This window comes from Ursus maritimus, unplaced genomic scaffold (assembly GCF_017311325.1).
Source record: "Ursus maritimus isolate PB19 unplaced genomic scaffold, ASM1731132v1 scaffold_1, whole genome shotgun sequence".
Taxonomy (NCBI): Eukaryota; Metazoa; Chordata; class Mammalia; order Carnivora; family Ursidae; genus Ursus; species Ursus maritimus.
Window position 1 is genome coordinate 29508804 of NW_024423343.1, and position 22415 is coordinate 29531218.

At 48.1% G+C, this 22415-nt stretch overlaps 1 protein-coding gene across 3 annotated transcripts in view; it reads right to left on the reverse strand.

The window, feature by feature from the left end:
• NRP2 (neuropilin 2) overlaps nt 1-22415 on the reverse strand; it is a 118421-nt gene that overhangs the window by 78280 nt on the left and 17726 nt on the right. For all 3 annotated transcript variants that reach the window (XM_008687401.2, XM_008687402.2, XM_008687404.2), the window contains exons 2-3: nt 21314-21491; nt 2567-2748 (exon numbers count right to left, since the gene is read on the reverse strand). In XM_008687401.2, coding sequence (XP_008685623.1) covers nt 2567-2748; nt 21314-21491 — 360 coding nt within the window. The remainder of the gene's footprint in view (nt 1-2566; nt 2749-21313; nt 21492-22415) is intronic.

A 22415-nucleotide genomic window follows, 5' to 3' on the forward strand; every position in this document is an offset into this window, starting at 1 on the left:
CTTTCTCTTTATGAATCTGACTAGCAGACATAGCTGTGTTTGTTTGGATTTCTTCAGCATGTTCACGCGTTTCTTTCATGTTCCGTGGATGACGTAAACTTTGTGTATTTTCTTTCAGGACTCCAACAGTGCAAATGTGGGTGCAGGGAGGGCATGGCACCTGGGGGAATGCTTATCCTCCTAGACTTCTCAGCTTTGAATTCTGTAGCCTGCCCATGAATGTGTTGTATACAGGGTTGACTTTCATGCCGAGAGTTGCTCTCTCAGACAGGCATGATGACAAGGGACAGTGGCCCCCAAGAAGGCCCCTGGGTTCTCATTTTCTCTCTTATGTTCCCCCAGAAATTTGGCTGATGCTGGTGGGGCTATTTCCCACTGCAGGAATCTCTCTCCTCCTTCTTTCCTAGTCCTTGAAGTAGGCTGCCCCATTGCTCCATGCCCAAGCCCCCTGCCACGGCTGGCGCTCTCGTGTCTAGGCATCCAGACTAGCGATCCTCGCCACAGCAGCACTCTGCTCTGCTACCCTCTTGTGTGTTTTAACTTTTAACCTCATCCCTTCGAATGCGCATCATGGATAGAGTCAGCATTCTACTCCTTCTGTGGCTTTCTGGAGAATATCGCACCATCCTTTGGGAAATACTAAGTCAGGAAGCATGAAACAGAGATGAGCTTCAATGACCCTACTCACCCTTGCTGTGACTTCCCTGGGCCAGCTCCCCTGGAAGACCTTGCTTGGAGCTGCTTTCCTTTCCCGTCAGCACAGCTGAGTGACAGCGTTAGCACTGGCGACCTGGCTATCGAACTGACTTCCCAGATCCCCCGCTTGCCAAGCCACTCAGCGGAGCCCTCGTTTTTATAACCGGAGCCCGTTAATCGTAGTCTTACTCAGTACTGACTTCTACTGCCCCATATTACAGTCTTCCTCTCATGTACGTAGCTCTTTACCTGCGTTCATCCAACGGCATCCACTGCGCATCTGTTCCGTGTGAGGGTTCACACACCTGCTTACCCACTAGCAGAGGGCAAGCATCCTGTTTTATTCCTTGCTATCTTCTGTCTCCCTCTGCTCCCCAGCGGAAGAGGGTATGATGAACATTCCAGCTGTGCTGGTGGCACTGACTGATGGGAATCTTGCGCAGGACTCTAGGGAATAGGGATCGAGGCATTCAGGAGCCTCACACCAGCCCCTGGGACACTGGACACACAGACTGTCAGTCCCTGTGACCTCTTGTGGTTGGGAGCATGATGACCCATGACAGACAGACCTTCTTGGGACTTGTGCCCCAGGACAGTCTGTGCTCCCGCTCTGGCTCGATGATGGCTTGACACAATTCCCTGAGCCCGCCCCTTCACTGGATTCTACGTTCTTGCTCTCAGGCAGACAAATCTGACAAATATTTAGACAGAGTGGATATAAAAAGTGCTTTCAGTAGCTACCACTTCCTTTCAAGAACTGTTTAGTGAAAAGAAAATAGATATGAATAGGTCCCCTTACACTGAACTCAACAGGCGCCCGACTTGGGCCTCTTGATGACAAGGCGGACAGCCTCCCCTTGCACCAGACTCCGTCCACAAGCTGTAAAACACAGGCTCAGAGGGGCCACACTGGTAGATGGGGCGGGAGCCTGTGAGGTAGGGGAGCAGGCTGGGGGTGAGGGGAGAACTGGAGGGTGCACCTCACTTAGCCTCAAGATAATGAACTCTCACACTGGAGGAAGGGCGCGCTGCTTGGAGCGCACCAGTGTAGATACTGAACCAGCGACTTGTGAATAAAAGTTGGCTTAATCCAGTTACGGAAATTAGGATGGGCCCATGTTCTCAGAGCCTAAAGTAATCGAAGGGGGGCCTAATAGAAAGCAGGCCATCACTTTAAAAGAAGTGCAATGTTCTCTCTTTTTCTACTATCTTTTTGATTGCCTTTCAGGAGGTGGTTATCCTGGCATTTAGAAGGAGGGGTTCAACAGGTGGAAGAGTAAAATGGGTCAGCAAGGGGAATTTCTACAAGCCACATGTGAATTTAAAAGCTACTGTATGACCCCACTGGTAGGATCTTTAGAGACTCTAAACACTGAAAAGATTATGTCCTTCTGCCCATGAAATTCCTGATAAAGGCAACATTAAACCATGAAGTAATTAGGAGGAAGTTCAACCAAGTTTTGCTTTTTTCCCATGAAGATTATTGTGATTTTTAAAACACACAAAAATCGAATTCTTTTCAAAAGCATTTCTCTATTTAATTGGCGCTCTTTCTTCTTTCGGTGCCACAAACGATGCTTGTCCGCCTGGCGGGCAGCACCCAGCACTAACCCTGCAACGCGCTGTCTCAAGTTGGATCATAAGTTAAACCGGCTTTTTCATCTCAGGCTGTGTCCAAGGTCACCCTGAGCCTCTCTTCCAACTCCAACAACTTCTGTAACCCTTCCCGTCTGTCTCACTGGGCTCCATCTACGCGCATATAACTATCACACGGTTCCCTTGGACGCGCCCCACAGCCAGACACCCATGTCCGCGTTGCGTCTTCTCGGGGATGCCCAGCACCCCACTCTCCACCCATGACAGCACTGACCTGTCTTGAAGATCTCATAGCGCAGGGAGAAGCCTGCCCCCTGCCGGGCGTAGTCGGAGGTGAACTTGATGTAGAGCACGGAGCCCGAGGAGATGATGGTGGGTGGGGCGATGTTCCCACAGTGCTTTCCCAGGAGGTCTGCGGATTCACTGTCCCCATCCCGAATCTCGATGAAGTCATACCTACGTGAGGACGGTACAAAGGGGCATAATGAGCAAAGATCACTCTCAGGCGAGGAAAGGGACCATTATCTCACTCCAGCTCCTGTGCTCGCCCTTTCTAGACGTTCAGGTGTTTCAGATTGATATAGGAAGAGCACTTAGGTTTGCCTGTGTAGACTGCGCGACCTAGGTATAGGAAGCTGCATTGCCTTACTGCAGCCACGGAGAGAAACGCGCCTCAGTGGATGGCTAGATTTTAAGGCCTTATCTCTTGCCCACATAAGAGCAGTAGCATCCTTCTATCAAATATCTGCAAACAAGCATTTTTCCTTCCTTCCGTCCTTCCTTCCTTCCTTCCTTCTATCCTTCCATAGCGCCATCTTTATTTCCATCATGATCTCTCTGAATCTTAGTCTTTTCTTCTTAGCTCTGCGTCACTGCAAGTTACTTAACCCCTCTGAGATCAATTTCTTCATCTGTAAGATGAGGATAAAAATATCCAGTTCAGAGGGCTGGGCTGGAGATGAAATGAAAGATACAAGGAAGGTGCTCGGCACCGAGCCAGGCACACGGGGGACGCTCCTGAGAGATCTGCTTACTTTCCTGCCCTCTCCCCCATGTTTCAGTTTCCTCCTGGGTCACCCCCTCTTCCTTTATCCTTAATCGCTAGTGACAAAGACTCCCGTGCATGGGCCCCCTCCCTCCTTGACAGGACTCTGCCAAGTTCACCTCTGCAGTGTCTAGTCAACAACACGTTTTTAAAAGGAATCAGCATCATATTAGATAAGGCAATAAAAACCTTTCTCCAAAAGCAGGGGGTGAATCCCCGGGGACCCAGAGTCTATGGGCACGTAACTATTAGGCTCAGCAAAAAGCAGAGCAGGCTGCCGTCCCTGCGCTGAGGCCTGAGCTCATCTCAAACGCAAGCAACCTGGCCCCTGTCTGTCCAAGACAGACATCTTGGCGCGGTTCGCCGGCTGGCGTACGCAGCGCGGGACGCCATTTTATCTGTACAGGCACACGTTGGCCGCCTAGCTGTGTGCTCTGGCCGACTCACCCAGCCGGCCTGTGCTCCTTCCCTGGGCTCCCAGGGAGTACCAACGTCTCAGCGGCTGAGGTGGGAAGGTCCTTCCCCACTAGCTCCCCTGCAAACTGCTGGGCACTGTACCACTATTTACCGACAGCCATCCATTTCCTTCTCCCTCCCTGTTTGTTTATTTTGTAGCAACCTGTTAAAACAACATGTAAGAAATTTCTTGCTTTTGGGTAAAGAGAGGGGAAAACCTCCCCTCCCTGGGATGTGCCTGCAGGCTCCTGCCACACACACAGGGTCTGTGGGAGCTGGCTGCTGGCAGAAGCGGCTTATTTGAGCCCTCAGGAGCCATGTTTCAGATTGCACAGCCACTTAGGAATAAATAGGACTGTGAAGGAAGTATAAGGAATGGACCAGGATTAGTTCAATCTTAGACCCCAGAGGGCTGGAATCCTATGGTCTAAAGAATCACAGAAGCTGGTTAGTCTGGAGAAGACAAGATGGCAGGGTGTCCTCCCAGGAGCTCGGGAGAGAGAGCCACAGATTGAGAAAGGCAGTGGGGGTGGGGGAATCTGTGATTTCAGTTTGGGAGATGATGCTGACTAAGAAAATGTGCTTCCTCACTTCCAAAACAAAAGTGGAAAGACAGTTAGTTTGTTCTCAAAGGAAATTCCCCAAACCTTCTGGAAAATCCCTCCTTAGTGTTTCCACACTGAGGTAAGCACGGCTGGGCCGTCTGTCGCTCTCAGCTGAGTAACGGCGATGCCCCATCAGGGTGCACAACTGTTGAGAAAACAGCTGTGTTCGGTAGGCAGATATTACCCAGTTCACCTGGAGTAGTGACTGTACGAACCTGCATGGAAGAGTCCCATCCACCCCCCCGCCCCAGCTCCCTGCCAGGCCCCAGCCAAACCCAGAAGCAGAGAGAACTGGGTTTGGATCCCAGTTCAGCCTTATTAGCTGGGTGACCTCAGGCAAGTTACTTAACCTTTCTGAGCCTTAGCAATGGGGAAAATGACGGCAAAATAGGGATATTAGAACCTTTCTCCTAGGGTTGTTGTGAGATTTAAATGACCAACCTGATCTATATAAAGTGTCAGTACTCAGCCTGGTCGTTAGTGTTTAATAAATAAACATTAGCTGTGATTTGTTGTATCCTCACACCCATTTCTGAGGTGAAGAGACAGAGTGAGTGAGTAGAGGTGCAGTCTAAGTGGAATGAACATCTGTTAAAACCTTTTGGAGTGCATTTTGGCAGAAATGTGACAAACCCTTTAATCCAGCAATTCCACTGCTAGGAATTTTTCCTAAGAAAATAATCAGACAATTGTGCAAAGATGTATAGGCATCTTTGCGAATGTAGATATTAAAAAAAAAAGCATAAGAAAAATGAAAAGATGCTTTGTTTATAAACAGCATCGTATCAAAATGTCCAACAGAGGGTGGGTGAATCAATTTTGGTATATTTATGAAGTGTAATACACCACTGCTATAGTAGATTGATGGCCCTGTAGGTCTAGATATTTTGTTTTTATGGGAAAATAGCCATGCTATATTGTTAGTTTAAAAAACAGATTTTTAAAAAGGAATGTGTTAAAATACCTACATATATATATATATATATGCACATTCTTGCATATACAAACAGAAAAAGTCTGAAAGACTACATAAACTAAAATATTAACAGTAGTGAGATATATGGGTGGTAGAAATTGGTAATTTCTACTTCCTTCTTTGTTCTTTTCTATTATCTGAATCGCTTACAATGAGCTTGCATTTCTTAATAAGCCACAAATATATAAAATAAAGCTGCTTCCATTAAAATTTTTGTTTCACGGTGACAGATGGTAACCACCATCGTGGTAAGCACGGCAGAATGTATCGGATTGTCAAATCACTACGTCCCATACCTGAAAATAATAGAACACTCTATGTCAACCGTACTTCAATAACAAAACAATACACAATAGAATAAAAGAAAAAATAAGATAAAAAAGAATTCTTTTCCAAGTAGGAGAGCAAGGAAAAGAACCCAGCCCTCATAACGTAGCAGATGAAAATGTAAATACCATCATCATCACCATCATCACCATCCGTCTCACAGAAGTGTAGTGACTAAATAAATCATAGTGTTGGGTCACCTAGCACAGTGCCAGGGGCGTGGCCCACACCCAGGAAATACTTAAAGATATTTTTTTAAAAAAGATAAGCAGATATCTCCAGTCTTTGTGTTGCCAATTTCTCCCAAAAGGACGAAGAGAGGCCCAGGCATCCCACTGGCTGGATCTTCAGGAGGGCAGGGTTCTACCGGGTTGCCTAATCACGCATGGAGTGATTTAGGGGATTAACACAATCAGCGATGAAGCCGGGCCCCCTAGCAAATGCCACCGCTGTAGGCTTGCCTCAATTTACTCGGTGGCTATACCACCCCAAATCCTTTTTTTTGTAATGCTGGCAGCTACAAATACATCCTTACATATTTACATACACATACAGTGAAGGGGTGTATTTTTGAAAAAGGTTCATATACATCAATCATATTAGAAATTTTCTTTCGAGCTTATTATTTAAAGGATCCCTCTAGTGAATCCTTTTGTGAAGCAAATAACCAGCCCTTACTTAAACTTCTTAGAAAAACTGGATTTTCCTAGCAGGTTTGCTTGAGGGGAAAGGGACCCCGAGTTACAATTTGGTGGCTACCTCCCCCCCAAATGCCCAGGCTCTGCCCTGTGGACAATCCAGTCTTCTGGCTGGGCTTTTTGTATAAAGGGCACACACCGAATGACATGCTGACTTCACACAGAACGTCTCATTTACGTCCTGTGTGACTGACTCATTTGGGAAAATTTTTTATTATTAGGGATTTGCTACAGCTGGAGTAAATCTCCTTAGAAATTTCAGTGTTGTCAGGTTCATTTGGAAGAGCTTGTGGGGGATTAGGAAGTTTGTGGCCTTGGAATAAATACGGTTCCACATCTAGCATCTGATAGCCAGCGTTTGTTTGGTAACGGAATCTGGGGTCCAAACTCGGGGCTCACCCCAACGACAGTCAAGGAAGATAACCTGAAAGGCCGTTCCTCTTAGAACACATTATTCATTTTCCAGAAGAAAACATAAACCAGCTAACGGACATATTAACTACTGTGTTTGCATTTCATTATTCATAATCTCCCTCAAATGAAAAAATTCCTTCCAAAGCTTTAACACTACCTTTTATTATTTTATTCATCTATTTACTTTCCTAAGCTTAAGTAGCCATTTCCACTCCTACCTTTTTCCTTTCTCTCCAAAATGGCTCCCGGGTGCCTTTTTACTTTACTCCTCACAGATTCCGACATCTGCATGTCGAGCATTTGTCTAGAGAACGTTTTCTGTATGTTCTTCCTCCACTTTAAAGTCTTAATTTCTCTTCCCAAACCCACATTTGGGGCGTGGGAATCTTGACAGTGGAAATTAATTTTCAGAGTCCACGGGAGAGGTATGAAAAAGCAACAGTCTCATCTCTTCCTCTCATCACTAGGCAAACATGAAAAGAGGCTTTCTAGTTTCCATAACTCTATCCACGCTTGACACTTCCCAGCAGGCCCCCGAAGGCTGGGTTAGTCAACCGAGCCTATGCTAGAAGATCCCCAACGCCCAGGCCCTTCTCAAATGGCCAGATAACGTCCAGTCTGCCAGAGTCCGCCCGGAGGACTGCCACTTAGACCCGCTTGTGAGATTTCTCTGTCATAGGTGGAGTACTTGGGTGCTCTGGGAAAGTGTTGTGTCCGTTCAATAATACCTACGTCTACACATCCCCGCACCTGTGCCTGCCCAAGTCCTGAAGCTATAACCGCTGCCAACTGGTCAATGTCTCCTTTTATGCTACTTGTATCATAAATTTTTAAGACCTCACACTTTGCACATGGCAAGCTCTTTCCGGCCTCTGGGCCTTTGCCCCTGCCTGTGATACTCTGTTACCTTCTTCTGTGGCTGGTACTGTCTTCTTCTTCCAAGTACAAATGTCACCTCCTCAGAGAGGCCTGTCCTGACCACCCTATTTCAGACAGCATGCCTTTATTCTCTGGCCCACCATCCTCTTAAGGCCTTTATAGCTATTATGATCTGCAAAGATCTTGTCAATATACTTATTTATTTGTTTGGAATCTGTGTCCTCACTACATAGTAAGCACCACAAGGGCAAGAACCTTGCCTTTTTATTGCTGAATTTCTACTGCTTGCATGGTGCCTGGCATAGAGCAGGGCTCACGAGCTTTTTGTGGTGTGAGTAAATGAATGAGGGGCTTACAGTTGGTGAGTTCAGGAAGAATTCACTCTGTGACGACGTTTCCTGAGGGGTGGGATACATTTGGTCCATTTTATACTCTTTGCCTTTGTACTCCAACACATTCACTGAGCTATTCTGGTTTTATCTGGAAACTGAAATGTTGCCTCATGACTCGAAAACACGAAATATAACATTTTGAGTGGAAGAAACATCTCAAGTCATGCTGACAGCATTTTCACTATTAGCGGCAAACAAATCAACTATAATTAAAATGCTGTCAAAGTGATTTGAGATTTTTCTCACACTTTCAAAGTTCCATATTTCATGAGTAGATTATGGAGGCCAGAGAATTTACCACCTCCTGGAGTGCCTTTCTTCTGGGAAGCTCAAAGACATCTACAAACACTGTCTTATTAATCCTTACATTAAAACCTGCAGGGAAAAGAGGAGGAAAACACAACACTGTCACCTACAAGTTCTCAGTGAAGAAGCTGCCCGAGACACAAAGAGGCTGTGGGCAGGTCTGCACGAGGCCCAAGTCTCTGGTCCAGTCGGGCCCACAGCCAGGTCACCTGGTCTCTGGCTCAATAGTGAAATCCAGCCGTTACGGAGAAATCAGTTCACGGTCAGGTCAGATTTTTTAAGAAGCAAATTTCATTTCCTTGAGTTTCTCCCTTTCATTGGGGCCACCCATCAAAGAAGAAGCTGGAACATCAATGGGAATACCAGTGGAAAGAAATATGAATCTTTTACTGAGCGTCTATTATGGGCTAGACCCCCGTTTAGATATTACTTCATTTAATCGTCATTGAATACACGCCACACTCCCTTACGGTTCCCACCCATTTAAGGATGCAGAAACTGGGTTCAGAGAGCCTAAGTGACCTGCCCAAAGTCCCGTGAGAAGGGCAGGTTGAGGGTGGGCTTGAGACCCAGGTGGTCTCACTCCTGGGCATACAGGCCTCACCTCCGTCCCGTGAGAATATCAGATTGCCACGGTACACTAGCATTAGAAGGTATGGGGTATAAAGAAACCGCTCGGTTTCCAGTAGAGACTTAGCAGAATCTTGCTCTTTTTATGTAGCTGTTTTGTTTAAACAAAGCCTATAGGACTTGCCAAAATTAATAGACAAATCACCAATAGAAGCAGTGAGCGGATTTGGAATTCATGGTTTCAAGATTCACCCAGTTGAAATCTAGCTTTTAAGTGTTCAGATGGGATAACATATTAATTTTTGCAAGTGAAGTATTTTTATAAGCACATATACACCCATATGTGAACATATGGTCCATCGAGTGAGAAAACAGTATCCTGTGCATTTATAAGCTCTTAAAGTATCATCTACAGCACATATTCCTAAACCCGTGGATTTCCAGTAGGGTCCACAGATGAGTTTCAGTAGGTGAGGGAACCCCTATGGTCAAATGCAGAAATTTTGTGCGTTTGTGTGTACGCACATTTTCTGAGGGCTGTGACCAAAAAAAACCCCTTAAATTTCTGTGATACAGAAACATATCTGTGGATAGGCATGTGCCTAGTCCGAGAAGTGGGGTGCACGGGCTTTGTAGGCAGACCCAGCTGTGTCCAGCACTCGTCAGTGGCATGAGTGTAAGCAAGGCATTGAACCTCTCTGAGTCTCAGTTTCTTCATCTATAAAATGGAAATAATTATGGTCCCCACCCGTGGCATTGTTGGAAGGATTGCAGAAGTACATACGAGCCCGGGAGAGAGTGCTGGATGCCTGCGAACGTCCCTGGGAGACACTGGCTATGTTTACTATGACCCGTGTTTTTACAAAGCAGGGTGGCAGACGTGGGGGAGAGAAAGGTTGCACACACATGAACCGAGCACACGAAGAAAGAATGAAAAGTCATAAAGTTAGAGACGGTCTCGATGCCCACCCCCCCGCAAATGCTAGGGATGGAGGTTTCTAAAAATCCTCCTCCTGTACAAATCCCTCAATAGTGCTTCAGTCACTTGAGTTTTTGAGATTCTCTTTCAATCTCGTGTTTCTGAGCCCCGGCTCCAGAACCAGCCTGCCATGCCTCATTCAGAACAGCCCCTGCCTTCCCTAACTCCCCCACCCCCCTCCCCTAGTGGTTGGTGGGACTTTTTTTTTTTAAAGATTTTATTTATTTATTTATTTATGAGAGAGAGAGAGAGAGAGAGGCAGAGGGAGAAGCAGACTCCCTGCAGAGCAGGGAGCCCGATGTGGGACTCGATCCCAGGACCCTGGGATCATGACCCGAGCTGAAGGCAGACACCTAACCAACTGAGCCACCCAGGTGCCCCTGGTTGGTGGGTCTTGAACAACTAGGGACTCGACCTCCTTCACTGTGGTGAGTTCATGCAAGTCAACAGCTCAGTACAGTGCCTGGCACATAGTAAGTCCTCAATAAATAAACATCAGTCATTACTACTATTATTACTGTTGTTGTTATTGTTATTATTTGTTGAACAATAGGGACTCAACATCTCTTTGCCTATCTGGGTTGGTGCTGCTGCCCTTTTAATGGCAACTGCTGGCAGTTTCCTTTCCTTCCTTCATTTCTTCCCGCCACCCGTCTCTGATATTTGGAGCTTATCCGCAATCCCCGCACAGCCAGGGTCATCACGGCGCCTCAGAAAGGAGGAAATCTGACCGCCCAGCAAAGGAAGTATGCAAAGAAAATAACCCAAAACAAACCGAAGGAATTATTCCAAAAAACCTTGAAGGCAAGAAAATGGAAATACAAATAACGTCTATTTATAATTGCTGGTTGTTTTCCGCAGAAGCCCCGGGATGATGGAGAGGGCTCGGCGATCTCATTGTTCCTGACGGAGCAGGCTGCCAAGAACGCCTCGCAACGTGAGGAAGGGGGCCGCTTCCAGACAGGGCGTCTGATAAGTCTCACTGTGGATGAACTTTCAGAGAATGAAGGGCATACAACAAAGCCTCCAGCACCTCTCCCCTGGCCCCCTGGCTGAACACCGCTTCCCCCACTGACCTGGCTGCCCAGCAAGGCGCATTCCTGAGGCTGTATGGCCACAGATCTGTTCCACTCCTGGACCAGCGAGCGCTCTGGAGGCCGGCTTGGATGGAACGTGTTTGCTTATGTAAGGAAGGATTTTGTAGGCAACCAGTGCCAATGTGAAGTTTCAGGCTGTTGGACAGGCTGTTTTCAGCACAACGGTTGGGTCTTTTTTCCGTCTGCTGTACACGCCTATAAAATCCTCACTCACTGCAGTTAGCTCAAAGGGCCCCTTGTTAGCATTTTGTAATGATACCAGAGTCGGAATAGGTCAGAGTAGCCCACCATGTTTGTTCACCAGCAGGCTGGCACTTGGATGTGAAGGTGAACCCCACCCAGCAAGGCCAGACTGGCCTACACTGGCCTGGGTCGATCAACCTTGCATGCCTCAGTTTGCCTCATCTCATAAATGGGAACAGGCATCATGCCTCTGTGGCTCCCGGGGCTGGTTGGAAGGGGCAGAAAGCAACGGGCATCCACTAAGGGGCAATCAGAGTACACCATCGCAGGGCCTGGCTGTACGGGCAGCAGCAGCCCTGCACTTGGCCGGGCGAACGGTTCCCTCTGGAACGTGCGCTCACTAACCCTGGCTCCCAGAGGGTCTAATTGTGAGAGCAAATCATAACCTTCCCATCTGTCCGAAAAATGGGAGCCTGCTGGGAATGAGGTGTACTGTGCACCAGGGAATCAATCACTGCATCGGAAAAACGTTTTTCTAGGGGTTTAGGCTCCCAGTCGTGTTTCTGTCCCTCTTTGCTGGCATCCGGCCTCCATAACAAAACTTAGAAAATACAAAGCTTGCCTGAAAAATGTACCATGCAGAAATCCAAGCAGGGGACCATTTGGGAGTATGTGGCTGGTGTGATGGGCCCTGTCCTTGGATTTCATTCACTGCAAGCCTCAGGTTACAGAGCTCAGAGCTTCTCCTGGCGCCAGGGGCAGACTTGTCACGATCGTGCAAAAAGCACCTTGGTGTGGAAATGATGGGGCTGCACTAATGTCCAAGCAGGAAGGCTGCTGCCACGCCAGGGTGGAGATTCTGAATATAGCACTCCGTGGCCAGTCAGCTGGAACAGCTTCCGCCTCTCAAACCACCGCTGGGTGAACAGTGCTTTCCTCGACGGCTGGGTTGTGAAGGCGCCGTGGCTGTGCTGGGAGCACAGGCAGCCTGGTCCACCCGGGCATTTAGAGCACTTGCCTCTCTCCAACACAGTGGCCCTGTATTCTGCAAGAACTGGCCAGCATCTGGGGGGGGAGGGAGGGGGGAGGTGGGTGGAAGCAGCGAACATTCAGGAATATTGGGTTCTCTTGTCTGGAGGTTCCCTAAGACTAGGAAGAAATATGTCTAGAAAGGACAGCAGGTTCTACAAGAAAGGGAACCAGATTGCAGGAAGTCTCCTAGCAGGATGGGAGCAGCATGAGTCAGACCCTGAAGGACCTTTATATATCCCACAGCATCGCGGACGGTTTGTTTTGTGCGTGGAGCTGCTGGCTGCCTGGCCGCACAGCTACCAACTGCAGGGGCCGGCGAGGGGGGGGGGCGCTGCATCGGGGAAGGGAGCGTTAGTGCCAGGGGTGAGCAAGTATAAGGGCCCCGGTGGGCAGGAGGGCAGTAGAGACCCCCAGAAGAGAGCCGTCAGTACCCCAGCTCTTAACCCAGCTGCCTGCCCCGAGGCTTAGACCGAATCCTGTATCTGCTTGGACCTCAGTTTCCCAGCGGATAAGACCAAAAAAAAAAAAAAAAATTACTTTCTTACCCTCCTACCACTCTCAAAGGGATGACACATAGATAAATCACTTTGAACTTTTAGATGAAAGGTGCTCTATAAACTCGAGGTCTCATCAACCGTAATTGTTACGGTAATTATTTTAATGATAATAATGATGATAATGGGAGAAGGGGGGGCAGGGTGAGGACAAAACCTCCTACCTTGAGACAAAGAAAAACTCTTCCATTAAAACCTGCATCACGATTCCTTCTGCACCTTGCTCTCAACCATCTCTTTCAAACTGCCAATTCCTGGGCTGAAATATTATTTACTCCTTTCCTTCCCAATAAAACAATTATTCGTTCCACCGTTCTCCCTCTCGCTCGCTTTCCGGTGTGTCTAGCTTCGCCCTGACAGCTCAGCCATGGACTGTTTACATGTCTCGCTCACCTCCAAGACTCTGGTTCAGCTCCATTGACACTGAAGGCCTGAGAATTCTCTGTGTGTGAGGAATCAATTACTTCCGCTGACACTCTATTACTAGCCCTCACATCTTCGGATTCCAGCTGCAGAGGGAGGCGGTGGGGGGATGGCAGGGAATTTGAAGAGGATGGCGAGGGGGGCTGGAGGGGACTCGGGGAGTAGGAGGTGGATGACAGGGAGGCAGACGGAGACCGTTGACGGAGCGTCACAGAAAGCTCTCTCTCTCCTTGACTGCCCTGCCGGCATCCGGAGGTGACCCCGTGGCAGGAAGAGGCAAAGAAAAGGAGTAAGAGACGGAAGAGGAAAAGAAAAGACTTGTCAAGAATATCTAAGGAAATCAGAGAGGCCTCAAATACCTAAGCGTGGGGACAGTGGGTGACAGCTCTAGGTACAAGGACACAGGTGTATAAAGGCAGCTTGGGGTGGCAGGCTTCAAATCCCAGGCCTACCATTACTCTCTGTGAGATGTCTCTCACAGTGTACCCATCTGTTAAATGGGAATGACAGTAGTATCCAGTCCCGTGTATATATACATAGACTGCCAAGACACGTGGTTACAAAGGTAGGGAAAAAAGCATTAAAAAATCACGTGGATTTCTTTTATCATGTGAAGTCCTTTGACAGCTTCCCAAACGTAAGCCCAGTTCACATGTTTTTCTTTCTTCTTCTTTTTAAAAATTTCATTCTAACCCAGCTAACATTTTTCAGGGAATTTCTTTCCAGGGAAAAAAAATTCTGATTATGTAAATTAAATACAACCATCTACTCTGCAATCACTGAGATGAGTTGTGAGGCCCTAGGTTTTATAATGAAGGTCGATTATGGAAGCTCTTTTCTAGAAGGAAAGACAAGGGCAGCTAATATGTATATATTTTTTTGGGGGGGGTGATTTATCTAGGCAGAAGTAGAAGAATGGAATTAAATTATCTATTGAGTTTCTCTTAATCCAAAGGTTTCAATCCCCCTGGCATGAAAAAGGATAAAACAAAGAGGACATCTCATTTTCTATAGGACTCATGACTATAGGAAAATACACAAATAAATCCCTTTTTAAGAAAAATCTAATTTCTTTACTTGGTCTCTTTCCTTCTCCTCTATATCCCCTCCACACCCTGAGCTCCCACTGAATTTCTGAAGACAGACTCTCACCCAGTGTAATTAGCTGGGAGAATTACACACGGTTACATGGGGTAAGATGCTGGCCCTCTGGGACCTCTGGGCTCAGAGAAGGTGCCAGGGCTGAGAGGCAGAACAAGGGGATTGTGTATTAGAAAACCTCAAGTGATTTTCTCAATCAGGAGATAAAATGCATTGTTAGGAAGGACACGCACAGCAAGGCTTGCATTTGGAGAGCTGCAATTGCAACATCGCGTATTTAAAAACAAACTGCCAAAAATAACCGTTGTCCCAACTGCTCTTTAACCTTGGTAGGAGGAAGAGAGCAATCTGTGGTGTTTTTCCCACTTCTTCAGCAAGCGAACTTGCTGGGTGGAGTCCATGGTCAAGGCTGGTGAGCCGGGGTCGGCTGTCAGCGGAGCTGGAGTCAGCAGGACTGTCCCATTTTATTGCACCATGTACCTGCAGGGGGATCTGTTTCTGTCATTAGCAGGGTTGTTGCAATACAGAAGAATATTGCTGCTCATTGGCTCCTTGGGGGAATCAGAATATTTCTGTGGTTGGGCAGGCAGTAAATCTATAATAATGTCATGAGTAATCAACCTGAGGCTCTCTCCTGAGTGCAAGACACTCTCTTGAACCAGAGAACTTACACTCTGTTTCGATTTCCAGAGACTCAGGTGGACAGCAGCTGAAGCCATGCCTCCATTTGGGCAATGTGGCCTCCTGCTCTCTATTCTTAGGAAAGAGACATGTGTTCAGACAGAGTCCTGTGTAGGAGTAAACCGACAGGTGGAGCTTAATCCAGCGATACCTGGATCTTTCCAGGCCAAACCCCAGGTTCAGGCATTAAACTGGGGGTGGGGAGGAGTTGTCCCAGGACATGGGGTATGAAATTGTAGAGACCCTGGTCAGGGAGGGTGGGAGCAGCAAAGAGTCCTTAAAGTCTTTGTCCTTCCTGCTTCCTGACCACAGCCCCTCTCTAAGATGGTGGAATTTGCCCAGCCAGGAAACAAAATTCAATAGCATTGCTCAGGAACCTCTTTACCGAAAACAAGTTTTGTCAATCAGCAAGTCACAAGGATGGCCCTTCAATTACTGTGGTTCCCTAAAGCATCAAATTGTTTCCCCTTCTTGTCCTTGACGGGATGCTCTCTACCTGGACCACCAGAGATACATACACCCCCCTCACCCCGGTCTGGCTAACTTCTCTGGGATTGGTACAGGCATCACTTCTTCCAGGGAGCCTTCCCTGATCTCCAGTGCTGAGCCCACAGCATATCCTCAGTTGGCATGCCCAGTGCTGGGGGAGCCAATAGAGCATAAGAGTGAAGAGCACGGGTTGCAAAGCAGGGCATCCTGGCTTCAAATCCCTTCTCTGCCATTTCCATGAGCGAGACCTGGGGCCAGAAATTATTCTTTACGCCCAAGTTTCTTCATCTGTAAAACGGGAAGAGTAACAATGACTTCGCATTGTTTTGATTCAAGGATCAATGAGCTGATATATGTGAAGCACTCAGCAATGTGCTGGTCTCAGAGGCGATGCTCTAGGTATGGTGGCTTTCTCATCAATAACCACATATTTTTAAATTATTGTATTTTATTTTATGTTTTTAGAGAGTACGTGCGTGCGAAGGTGGGGGGGCGGCAGAGGGAGAGAGAAACAATTTTAAGCAGGCTCTACATTCAGAACAGAGCCCGACGTGGGACTTGATGTCAGGACCCTGAGATCATGACCTGAGCCAAAATCAAGAGTCAGATGCTTAACCGATGGAGCCACCCAGGCACCCCAATAACCATATTTTTTTACTTGCTCCCAAACTCTCAGTTCCACGAAGACGAAGAATACGATTTACTCATAACCGCATTCCCAATGCCGTCATCATGTGTGGTACATAGTAGGTGTTTAGTAACTATGAATGAATGCATGGTTTGCTGCCATTTTGTTGGGGAAAGGCCAAGTCACAGAGAGCTTAGTGACCTCCATAAGCCCGTGTCTCACCCTCCTGCTCTCACTATATCACATCGCCAGATGGACGGATAGGGAAGACAGCTCCATCTGCTTCCAGTGTGGGTTCATGCCATGTTGACCTATGTCCTGCAACTCAAATGTAAACATACCACCAAAACAATCATGTGCATGCACCTGCTTAATACTCCAAGACCAGGTGGCCTGGGGGTAGAGAGATGAAATACGCAGTCCATGTCCTTCGAGAATTTACACACTCAGAGTACAACACTGACCACCCATAAACTAAAGGCAAGCCAGGAAACCAAGGCAGAACACAATGCTCTGGCAGTTCGGCATTGGGACCCGTAAAGGAGGACTGGAGGAATCAAGGAAACGGAAGGGAAGAAGGGGAAGTGGGCAGCTGGTCCCTATGGAGGGGACAGGGGGGCGGGTCCAAGCACGGGGCACTCACAGGGTCTCGTGCAGATATAAGGTTGTCTTTGGAGGGTGCTCACCGAGCACAGGAAATCACTGTTGGCTGGGTGGGGAGGGGCTAGATTATTGAGGTCTGGTCTGTTCCCTCTGTTGACTGTAGTCAATCTATCAACCTGGGAAGCTGCTACCTCTCTAAGATACCATCCCCTACTTTGGGAGAAATAGACACATCTAAGATTTAGAGAGCTCCTCTGGCCATAAATACAAGAGCACCTTGTGTATCCAGGACACTTAGCTAGAGGCCAAATACCCCTAACCCTCTGTGCACCGATGCTCTTCACACTCCGCCCCTGGGGGGTGTGCCCCAGAGCCCGCTCTTCCGTGAGCTTGGCCGACTGAAGCCGAGCACATATGCTGGCTCTGGGATTACACGGACTTGGGGCAGAGCCGAGACCCCAGAACCAGAACGTCCCAATGGACAGCAAGACCTCCAGAAGCAAAATCCATACAACACAATAGAAGAGTAAAACAAGTAGAAGAGGAAGGCTCCAGGAGGCAGGCATGCACCTAACAGGAAGTGACAGCAAGAGTACTGATAGGAAAAAGTCGCAGACCTTCCCGTGACAAAGGACAGATGCTAACGCGGCTGCTAGTTCATGGTGCATCCACACACACGACGTGACAATCTTGCAAAGCACTTGTGACCAGTTTTGCAGGTGAGGAAACTGAGGCCTGGGAAGTGTAAAAGGTCAACAAAAACTCGACTCTCACCTATCTGATCCAAACTGGACATTACCCGGCCTCGGACACAAAAAGCGAAGTTTAAAATTAGAGGCCTGAATCATCAAGGAAAAGTCGACTCCCCTTACTACTGGGTCTGTTTAAGAAGGCAGGGAAGTGTGGCTCAGGATTTAGGATGTTCTTTATCAGAAATCCTTTCAAAACAGGACTTTGGAACTTTAAAGGAGTCGGTCTGAGGATCTAAACATTTCCCTGGGATGGAGCACCGTTCTCTTGAGGTCGATGAGATAACGCGGCGCGGAACGCACGCCTAAAACCATTCGTATAAACTTCGTGTGGGTTTTTTAGCCCAAGAAACGTTCTGTCAGGTCTTCCTAGTGGTTTGTGCACTTTGCGAAGCACGTTTTTCCAAGACACCCATCTGGAAATGACCAATTCTTAACAGGGCCCCGGCTCTCAGTTCTGCTTTGACTTGGGCCTCTGGGAGGGGAGGGAAGCCAGCCTGTGTGAGGACTCAGGAATAAGTTCTGTATCATATGCAGGTGGGTGTTCTTAAAAAATGCATATATCTTAGATTTCAGAAATGGAAAAAGATTCCAGTCTGTGTACATATGTTTCCAAAGCCCCAGTGTCCCGCCTACTGCCGATGACTCAGGTGAAAAGCAGTAGTCCCCTCTTCCTCACCACAGGGAATGAGTGCTTCTCCCTGTTTGCTCAGAGGGCCCTGCGTCCTGCCCTTTGGTCCCTCGGCCACATCTACGTGGCCAGGCCACGGGGGCCTCTGGTTTCTGACCACAGAGCCGCCTGCGGGTGGCTGGGGGTTTGGATTCCGGCTCACAGCCCAAGGGAGGAGTCGGAGAGCTCCCCACAGATGGTGGCGGCCTGGGACTGACTCAGGCAAAGCTGGGGCTGTGAGTGAAAGTTTCCAAGCAGACAGCGGGCTTAAATGGAACAAAATTAACAAGCGGCCGTTAAGAGGAAAAGGTCTGTCTGGGGTTTATTCTTCAGCGGGCTCCATCTTTGGGTTGTGGGTTTCAAGGCACAGAGAGCCAAGGGCCTAGGGGCCAACTCGGGCAGGCCTGCTCCTGGATCTCCGGGCAACCCCTGCTGTTATTCCCGCACACAGGAGCAGGGGGAGGTGCTGAGCGCGGCCCTTCCTCCACGGTGGGGCTGGCTTTTTCCTGGTGTTCTTACTCACTTTCCCTTCTGCAGGGGTGCTGCTGCTGCGCCCTGTCAAGAGGAGGACAGTGCAGGGCGGCCTTCTCTTGGTAAGCATCCATCCACACTATGGGCCTGGAGAGCCAAGTCCAATTCAAAACATGCACCGGAAATGAAAAGAGAAAGGAGTCTAATTTCCTTTGGTAGTAAGTGCTTTCCAAACCCAGGAGCTCCCCTGGAAGGAAAAGGACAGAGGGCGAGAGAGGAGGAACCAGGCAGAACTTCGGACACTTCAATTAGGTTAATTGTTCCTCTCACCGGCAAGCGGTACAAGGCAGTGGGGGAGGAGAAGCTCGTTTATTCCAAATGCAAATAGCCGAGGAAGAATGTTAAAAATACCTTGCAGAGTGAGAGATTGAGAGAACCGGATGTGTCTTTCTAAATACAAAAATCAACAAGAATGACAGAGAAATGGGGAATGGAGGGGAAACGGGGGAGGGGGAGAGAATTAAGGACGAGGTTAAGTAGTGGAGGCTTGACCCCAGCAGAGCCTTTCTGACAACTTGGCACTGGGGAAAAGAGACCCCAGAAAGATTTTTTTCCTGACCTTCCTGACCTTTTCAGTTCAAACTAGAAGCATCCATGGGGCAGTGGGGAGAAAAACAGGAAGCTACTTAGTAAGGATGATAAGCCAGAAGATAACCTGTAACTCGTCTGCTTCCCACTCCAAGTCCAGCAAGAGGCAACACCCTTGTCCCCTTTTGCTGCCAGAGACTCCAGCAACCTGAGTTCTCTCCACCCCTGGGGCTGAGTCCTGTGTGGGGAAGGCAGACCCTGCGGCCCCAAACAGGGCAGGAGCATGTTTTCCTGGCCTTTCATACTCCCCAACATGTGTTAAGCCATGCTCACTAGCTCCCTGAGTTTTTCCTTCCAAAAGCCATGCCTTCTTCTCCCGCCACTATGAATATACATAAGATGACCTCTTAGCAATTTCCCTGGGAGATTTGCTGGCATAAGCATAACAGAATTTGGCCCTCGACAGTCGACAGAGGTGCTTAGTCAAATTTCTCTGCGCTCAGACCCAAGCTCTCTGTGCATTACGCTTCAGTCTGTGCCAACCTTCCGCAGCCCAGCCAAAGGCACTAGGAGCAAGAACACCCAGTATAGGAGCTCTTCTAACAGAAACACTTGCTGAAGTCCACAGCAGGGAATCAGCAGGCCTGAGATGCTTTACAAGTATATCAGGCTGTGTATTTAACTCAGACAAAGAGGAACTGATGAGTTACCCTATGTCATCCACTGAGTCAAGAGTAGAGCTGGGATTAGAAAATCTGTCTTATGACTCTTCATGCCATGAGGCGGCCATCCCAGAAACCCTCCAGTTTTCAGTGCAGACTACCTCTTGCCAGGAGAAGAGCATTATGTAGGTGTCAAGCAGTCCTAGGAGGATAACAATGACATCAATTCACCACTCGCAGTCTAGCCCTGGTTAAAGGGGGCCCTGTCTCCTCCACGAGGAGGACAGCCTGGCCTGGAGGTAGGCCTGCTCCCTTGCACCTTTCTCGCCAGCTGGCCCTTTTATTAATTTTTCTGTACTTGCAACGCCTTGGTCACAAGGAAAGTCCAGACTGTTTAGGAATCATAAATGGACACTGAACACCCAGCGGCACATCGTAGGGGCACATTTGGAAGAGGACGTGATCATCGGCAGATTCTTTTCTGCACAGAAAACTCGCACTATTGTTTCAATGCGCAAAGACTTTCAGATAGAGCCCACTAGCTGGTACAAAGCACATTCACATTCTTGACATTACATTGCTACCTGCTTCTCCACCTTAATTTAAGGGACCTTGGTGTCAAGAAGGTATTTCTAAAGCACTCACAGATGTCTAAATGCCCACTTGATATCTCCAAAGCCACACATTTCCAAGGTGGCAGGTCTGATGTTATGAGACCAGCTGAGCCTCCTCGGGTGACTGGCAAGCTCTCTGGGCTTCAGTTTTCTCATCTGCAAAATGTGAGTCCTGACCAACTTCCCAGGGCCATTGTGAGGACTGGATGGAGTGATATTTGTAAAGCAGTTAGAACGGTTCGGTGAAATAAATCCGTAACACCAGCTTTGAGACTCTAACCTGTGCAGCACAGGTAAAAAGAATCAAAGAGAATCTTAGACCTACCAGTGTAGACTCAGATTTTTAATTCTCTCTAAGGAAACCAGCTGCTGCTTCACAAAGTAATAGCCTGACCCTCCAGGGCTGGACGCAGAAGAAGTCTCCACTTGGGGATCTGGCCACTAGTTTATTAAGGAAGCCGGTGGGGTTTCTACATGTGGGGGCAGTGGTGGAAATGGGGAGATCTCCAAGGGGAAAGTAAACCCCAAAGTCAAGAGCTGGTATATTGCAGTCCGGCCCTGGCCCCTAGATGGAATTCTCCTCCACTACCCACTTTGAAGATAGGGTGCTTGTTCTCTACGCTTTTCACTCAAGAAGGCTCTTTCCTCCATACTGTGGGATCCCTTAGGCCTTTATTTCCCCTGAAAGAGAACATCATCTCGAGGTTTCCCTCTGGGGCCACTGTTCAGCAGGTGAGTTAGGGGCGCTGCCATTAGGTGGCAGAAGTGGCAGGAACCGGGGGCGGTGGGTGGGAGTGTGTGTCTCACGGGTGCACAATCAGGCGCTTACTTGCAGTCGTGCTTCTCAATTTCGAAGTGAGGGTTGAAGTTGAGGACAATCTTCTGGTTGGGTTCAGGGGCGTAAACAATCCACTCGCAGTTCTGGTGGGATGGGTAATCCTGGGGGTAACCTGGGGAGGTGATATAGCCAGCATCTTTGGAATTCAAACGACCTCCACAGGGTGAGTCTGAAAGAGAAGGCAAAGAACCCAAAGAACTTCAAATATGCTACAGCCTCTTTTTTTTCCCCCTTCCCTGTTTCTCTTCCCTACCAGTGGCTGATTAAAACTGTTTTACAGACCTTTTATGGCAGTCCAGAAGACTAACCTACTTACTCATTCAGTGGAAGAGATTATTTCAGCTCATCCCCCGCCACTCACCCAACACACACACACACACACACACACACACACACACAGAGATGCGTGTGCAATCACACACACTCCCTAAATTAAAATATTCCAGAAAATGATCATAAATATTCCCAATTACATGGTCTGAGATGAAACGAACAAGAGAGCTGCAAACATAACACGCCGCCTGCCTCTTCTTGTTTCCTCTCCTTGGCCCATCTTCTTCTTGTTCAAACCTCTCCTCTCTATCTTTATCTCATAAATCCTTCATGTCATTCGGTGTCTCCCAGCCCAGCCCAGGCAGCCAGAAGTAACGGCTCCGGGAACTGACAATAGTGGTTTTGTGGTGCCGACCCACAAGCGAGCCTGGTAACAATTACATGTGATGTGGAGGAAACATTTTCAGCTTTGGGCCAGAATAGGCCCTGGAGGGTGATTTTAGCTGCTGCTGCTGCCCCTTCTTCTTCTTCTTCTTCTTCTTCTTCTTCTTCTTCTTTTTTTAAGAAAGAAAAAGCAAAAACCCCAAACATTTAATTCCACATCCACCACAAATTTGATTTATTATTTCATTATACACCAAGTGGAAACAATCTGCATTGGAGAATTCACTGGCTCTGACCTCAGAGCTTCGACAAAAGTGCTTTGTGTTTTTCCCTTGCTTCCTACCCGCCGTCCCTCCTGCCTCGTCACCACCACCAGAGTGTGCTGCTGCTTTGTCCCACAGCAGCCGGCCATTTAAAAGGCCAGGCAGAAGGGTAG